The 6,952-nt window shown below is 43.0% G+C and overlaps 2 protein-coding genes across 19 annotated transcripts in view; both read left to right on the forward strand.

Annotated features, from left to right (window-relative positions):
* The window catches only part of zgc:158403 (tetratricopeptide repeat protein 39A), a gene marked incomplete at its 5' end in the record, with an annotated part of 767,589 nt that overhangs the window by 120,635 nt on the left and 640,002 nt on the right, over window positions 1-6,952 (forward strand).
* nfixb (nuclear factor I/Xb) overlaps window positions 1-6,952 on the forward strand; it is a 146,801-nt gene that overhangs the window by 70,560 nt on the left and 69,289 nt on the right. Inside the window, exon 3 of one of the 18 annotated variants that reach the window (XM_035654189.1) lies at window positions 5,525-5,566. The exons of the other annotated variants lie outside the window; for them this stretch is intronic. Coding sequence (XP_035510082.1) covers window positions 5,525-5,566 — 42 coding nt within the window. The remainder of the gene's footprint in view (window positions 1-5,524; window positions 5,567-6,952) is intronic. 18 annotated transcript variants of the gene reach the window in all.

Genomic DNA, 6,952 nt, shown 5'->3' on the forward strand with positions numbered 1-6,952 from the left:
TGTGTGTGCGTGCGTGTGTGTGGGCATGTGCGTGGCTTCTCAGGAGGATGTTTTGTTCTCCTCCTCGCTAACACAGAAGAATCTAGTTCGCTCAGCGAGGTGTGAAATTGCACTGTCATCCGCTTCACCTGTCAGACAGGGAGGAGTGGGGGGGCGGCAAAATGACTCAGATCCTTTGGAACATTCCCTCTGTTATTCTGTCACCCTCCACTCTCTTTTCCTCTCCTCTTCTGGAGATCTGTATCTGGGTTCGCCGTATCACCCTCCACTGCCGCCGCCTCCCCTTTCTCCCTCCCTCTCAGCTTAACATCTGTTTCTAGTAAGGGCCAGAGAGGGGGGGATGTCGAACTCTTAAAATTAATTAGCGCATTACCAAATGCTTGAGTTAGAAGAGGCCTCGCTAGACCCCCGTTACTCACCCCACTCCGCAACTCCTAGCTCCTCCCTGCTCCACCGAGCTCACATCTCCCCAAGTCCCATGGGGCCAGTTTATCACCCAGGACCAATTAGAGTAGGAAGTGAGGTCACTGACCCTCTGTCAGGCCTCATCAGCTCCTGTGTCACCTGACAGGGGCCATGCCACCACAAGGAGGAATATACTGGGAGAGGGGAGGGGAGGAGTCATTCACATCTTGAAGGAGCGTGCTACTGGACTGCACCGAAGGCATTCTTTGTACCTGTGGAAAACAGGGAGTGTTTATTTCTTCATTTCTCCTACTTATTTAATCCTTCTTGTTGCTGCTGGAGCCTTTGCTAGCTAGCACAGGTCATCAAGGAGGAGACGTCTTGTTTTCAGTCTATTAAAAGTACAAACACAGATTTTGTCGACATGCTCAAAGTCAATCTGTTACCTGCCAGTATTTCCCTTTCGAAAAAAAAAAAAAAAAAAGCAGCTGAGCTTATGTGAGGCACAACAGGGATGTCCAGCATGTCACATTCCCCCCCAACAGTGTGTTGTTAATAATAATGGGCATACCATGTTCATCTCTTAGCATGCTAACATTTGAGAATTAGCACTTAACAAAAAGTACAGCTGAGGCTGATGGGAATGTATTATGATTTGTATTTGATAACATTAATGAGGAGACATAGAGATGACAATCTATCAATAATTTCAACCACATGGTGGCGCTAAAGGAAAAGTCAGGAGATCTCTATAGTCTTTAGGATTCATCCTCTGGGTACTGTGAATGTCTGTACACAGTGTCATTTCACCTGTGCGGACTGAATGTGGAAAACGGAGTCTATTTTACTACAGTCCTTGGTTTTCGAATGACCTGCAATTTAGACTCAATCTAGCCTCCCTCGTCTCTCTAACCAGTATTAAATAAAAGTTAACTGAAGATTTTATTACAAAATGGTCTTGCTAAAATGCATAATTAATTTTGATGTGTAAAAATTACCTCTTATCTTGTATCATTTGTAATGTTTTGTAATATTTTGTCTGTGTGTTTGGTGTGCACTTGACATGAAACTTTGCTGCCTTCTCGGCCTGGTCACCATTGAAAAAGAGGTTTAATCCCAACTGTTTTTTACCTGGTTAAATAAAGGTTAGAAAATTGTCAATCCATCCAGTAGATGAACAGGTATTTATATGTACATGGCTGACCGACAGGCAGGTATTGCCATCCCTAGAGTCACACCGACTTCATACACCACTTCTTGAGAAGCATCTTCATGCTCTGGTTTCACACCACCTTACCTGTAGCCTACCAAAAAGCATCACCCTAACAAGAGGCCCTGATGTCATACGGACCTAATTCGTTATGCTTCCTTACGACACACAAGCTAATGCAGTCTTGGCGTAAGTAAGCAGGTCTGCTGTAGCTATCAATGATATTTTCGTTTTTATTTACTTGAACCTGCACTTGTTTCAACCTACATTACTTCACATTACTGGTTCATTTTACCGTGAGCCAGTTTTGTGGGATTTTGTGGGACGTCAGCATTTAGTCACTTAACAAGGACGTCACCAACCACTGCCACAACTGACAACTATTACGCTAGTAGACTGAAGTGTTTACTAAAACCATGATACTAATTAGTCTTTTCCCTTTTCCCTCCATGTTCCTGCTGCCACTGCCTGCTGTCAACAAAAGGTAAGAGGATATGTGTTTGAATAAGTGTTTCCAAACTCATTTCACATCTGTCTCCACCCTGAACCATTTGTCCTCTCCTTATGTTCTTCCTCTATTTGTTTCAGTATACTCATTCTAAAATACATTTTTTTAAAAACACTTCAGCCTCTCCTCTTAGGACTTCCTCTTACAGTTTTCCCGCCACTTTTCAAGATCATTGTGCTGAGACAGGCACATGGGCCTGGTCACTGCTTACAATTCATTACAGTATCCCCAGGAATTACATTTATATTGGACAATTCTGCAGCACAAAATTAACATGCACTGCCATTATTCACTGCAGGAAGTTGTCTGCTTAATGTAATGGGGGGGGGGGGGATGAGTGGTGGAGGGGTGGGCACAGCGGTATTCCAACGGCATCATGCTGTCTTGTTTGACATATAAAAGATGAGTGATGTGTCGCCGCACTTCCTCACCAAATGTATAAAAAAGAAAGGCCCAAAATAATCCCAGATACAAGCTGCTGGCCCTCTATTTGGCAATTTGAAGCCAGAGTCTGTCTAAGTGGTGATCGAGGTTGGTGCGCGGTATTGAAGTCGCCGACCATAAGCCATCAGTAGCATGGTCAGCTGTCCAATCATGAACCCTTTTATAGGCTTAAAAATAACCTTTATTAAAAATGAAGCTTTCAGAGTTGAGGAAAGATAAAAAGCGGCTTTTGAGTTGGAGGCTTGAAAAATATTTGATTGCTGATCTCATTGCGCCAGGTTCACCGCAAAACATCTTTTTTTGAACGACCTGGAAAGTGAGACTCAGCAATCCAGACTATCGTTCTCGGGCTCTGATGGTTGCTTACGTTCAGGCTCGGTAGATTCTCCGCAAATAGCCATTAGGAGCACTAGGAAAGGAGCCAGAGGAACGGCGATTTTTTTTTCTACAAAGATTATCCTGTCTCATGTACTAACTGTCTAGGATATAGTAAACGTTTCAGCAAATATGACAAAAATATTTTTGTAAAAATTACCTACTGCAGCTTTAATTAAAATCATTATATGAGATTAAATCCTAAATAAATATTTCTAGGTTAAGCATAAATAAAAGTCTCCAGACTTTCTTACTTGTCTTACTTCTCTTAAAACTGTTGGAGTTTGCAGACTTTAATTAGATGTATTCAGTAATTGGAGCCGTGTTACAACTACTGCAAGCTAACTTTTCAGAATGGTTTTATAGCATTTTGGAATGAAGCCCTCCTATTGTCCCATATTCTGTTATAATGGATACAACACAGAACAGCGTTTGAGGCTCCCACTCCTCCTCTCCTTCTGTCAAGTCTCGACTACAACACCTTAATTTTTTCACGTTTCTCTCCTACCAGCTCAGTCTCCCATTACTCCAGCTCCTCCTCCGTAACATTCAGCTTATCTCACCCCATCTCCCCTCTCAAGATCTCTGCTTCTTTTCTCCTCCCTCAACTTGCCCCCCGTTCTACCCCTCCTCTTCCTCCGGGCCCAGTTCTGTTTGCGTCTGTTTACCTCCATCGCTCCACCAGATGGTTTGTGTTAAAACTCTACGTTTGACAGCTCGGCTGATTTTTTTTTCTTGCCTGATATTATTTTAACATCGGGAGGATTGCTCAGACCTGGAGGAGCACAGAAGAAGGACAAGCAGGGGGTAAAAGGAAATTAAAATATGAAAAACCCTTATGTATTAAAAGCAATTATTCCGTCAAGCGAAGGGCAACAGTCATCATTGGGCCCTTTTTGGTTTGGTTCCCTGTGTTACTTTTTTTAAATAAATAAAGGCACATATAATGTAATATTGATTTAAATCACATCTGTTTGGGTGATTTCATCCACCCCCTCTCCCTCTGCTCCACGTCTTTTGGAAGAGAGAAGGGGCCAGGGCTGCCAGAAATAATTGCTTGTTTGCTGGTATTTACTTAAAATCTGTCAAAGACAGAGAGAGAAAAGGAGTGAGTGCGGGAGTTAGAAAGAGAGACAGAGAAAGAAAGACCACTTGGCCCCTGCACAGATCATTATCTGCCGGTTATGCCGCCACTGATGAAGAAGTGTCTGCATGTGTGTATTACTCTTCATGTATACTGTACGTACTGGTCTCTGAGTCACAGCAGAATAAGATGCTTGACAGAGAACATTTGACCCTGATTAGTTGTTGGCACAAGGATCTAGCCCTGATCCAGGACCATCATACAGAACCAGGACATTTCAGTTGCAAACAGGAAGAGTGTCTAAAATACAAACTCACTGGGTGCATTGTTCTTAGTAAATTTTAAAGTGAAAAGACACATCAGGCGGGTAAAGTAACAAAACAAAACCAGTTCCATCTGTTGATGAAGACCTTGAGATGAGGTTGAAAGCTAGTAAGGGGACTTTGATTTTAAAATTGTTTTATCATACAAAAAAATACAAAAACACTGCCAGCCAGCTGCCAGTCTTCCATTAAAGTCAATACAAACTAAAGCTGTGTTTAACATAGTTATTTTTTCATCTGTCAAAGTTAAAACATTGTATTGTCGGATTTCTAGCAATAACTAGTGCACATTTTATTACATTAGCTCTACTGATTTTTGAGGGCTTTATGTAGTGCATTAAATCCACTTAGAAAATTGAAAAACTTAAAGCTGCACTAGGTAACTCTTATCAAAATAACTGTCATGTCATATTTGCTTAAACTTTCACTATATCCTGACAGTAGTACATAAGACAGATAATCTGTGAAAAAATCATCTTCCTCTGGCCTCCTCCTAGAGCTCCTAATGGCATTTGCAAGTATCCACCGGGCCTGAACAAAAACGACTGTAGTTTCGCCCTCGCACTTGTAAAGGGTGAAGCGAGTGAGTTGCAATCTGCCACTAAACCACTACATGCCACTAAATTCTACACACTGGACCTTTTAAGAATAGTTTGACAATTTAGGAAATGTGTTTAGTTCCTTACTTGCTGAGAGTTAGATGAAAAAATAAATGCCGCTTTCATGTCTTGGTTAAGTATATAGCTAGTGCCAGGAGGTGATTATACATATAGCTTAGCATAAAAGCTGGAAATGGGAAGAAACTCAAAAATGCCTAAAATACGCCTCTCATCATTAGCTCACATGCTATATCTCTACACAAACAGAACTGTAAAAATGACGAAGTTGTGGTTTTACAGGGAGTTGCTAAATTGACGTGAAAAACGTCATTTTAACATTTCTACTTAGACAGGAAACATGTTCATTTGTGAGCTGTAAGTTAAATATAAGTCAGTAGGCATATTTTTGGACTTTGCACAAAGGTGGGCTAGCTGTCGGGGGTAACCCTGTTTCGAGTCTTTGTGCTAAGCTATGCCAATCAACTCCTGGCTCTATACACAAAGACATGAGAGTGATACTGCCTTTGCTTAGCAAGTAAACAAATATTATACATTATATTTTTCCAAAATGTCAAGGTATTCCTTTTAAAAGTTGTGAAGAGGAATGCCTACCATCTGGTGAGTTTGTATTTTTAAGCACATTGCCTGGCCAAATGCTTGTGTGTGTTTTGTGTGCAGTCTGTGAGCGACCTGAGCGTGGAAAGTCGACCTCCTTATTGCAGAGTATTTAATCTTGTGCCATAGCTGTTTGATTCCCAGTGTGCCGGCCGTCTCCTGAGTAGCATTAGTCTGATTATAGTGCTGCTTATTTGGTGGGGAGGCCCCCACGGTCTGCAGGCTGACTGAGCAGGGCTGGCTGACGTCTTGGCCTCTGCCAACGCGCTGTTCCCACTGTCTCCCTCCTCCTCGTCTCCTCCCCTCGTTCTGCTGCCTTTCCCTCCTTTGCTCACTTCGTTCCCTCCCCAAAGAACCACAAACAATAAACCCTCTGTTACATTTAACCTCCTCACGTGTTTCCCTTTCCCCCTTAGTCCCTCCCTCCATTCCTCCCTAGTTCTGTCTCTTACTCACTTGTTGCTTTTCCTCTCTCCCTCTCATAACATTATAGCTGTTTGGGTTCTGTCTTCGGGGCCTGTTACTCATCTCTCTTGGGTGTTTTTGCGACTTGTTTGTGGGCTTGGACTATAGAGTAGAACAAAGACGACACACACACACACGCTCGGGTCAGGCCACCGCTAACTCTCCCACTCCAAGCCAATGACAGCGGTGATTAGCATCTCATAACAGCTTAGATTGTGTGGAAAAGTGGGTGTGTTTGTGCGCATGTTAGTTGGTACAATACCCTGGCAGTGGCATTACCACTCATCATAGTTCCACAGCTGCAGCAGCAGTGGCGTCGGGACAGCAAACAGATTTGGCCTAATCTTCCCCTAATGAGATTGGTCCCTCATTCCTGCGTCTTTATGGGAGCAGCAAGCTGGCAGGCAAGCAGGCTGACACTCTGTAGCTCTTTATGGGAAGAACCACCGCTAAGACAGATTGTAGCTGGTAGTCAGTAAGTGAGACAAGTAGAGAGTTAGGCAGGCTGTAATGTAGGGAAAGAGGCTGGAGGTTTGTTAGACAAACAGTCTGTTAGGTGGGCAGGTAGGATGCCAGGAAGTTAGTGGAGTGGGCGGACAGGGAGGCAGGCAGGAAGGATATTAGTCAGGCGGGCAGGTAGGATGTTAGGCAGACGAGCCCACTAACTGACAGGATGTGGAAGGCGCACAGGACGGGCCTTTATCTGATGGCCTTCGCTACTCAATTAGATTAGAGCACAGTTCAGCAAAGTACAGGTAATTCTCCGGATTAACAACATCGCTGCTTTCTCAGATCACTAAATTGATTCACATTTTCCATTTGGTGAATTTCATTACACAGTGCATCAAGATCCAAGGTTTAACATTGTGGGCTGTTTTCCATAACAACAAATTAGGTTGTGAATCTCAGGGTATGCATGGGAAT

The sequence above is a fragment of the Morone saxatilis genome, unplaced genomic scaffold (genome assembly GCF_004916995.1).
Source record: "Morone saxatilis isolate NCDOM2014 unplaced genomic scaffold, NCSU_SB_2.0 Contig14, whole genome shotgun sequence".
Lineage (NCBI taxonomy): Eukaryota > Metazoa > Chordata > Actinopteri > Moronidae > Morone > Morone saxatilis.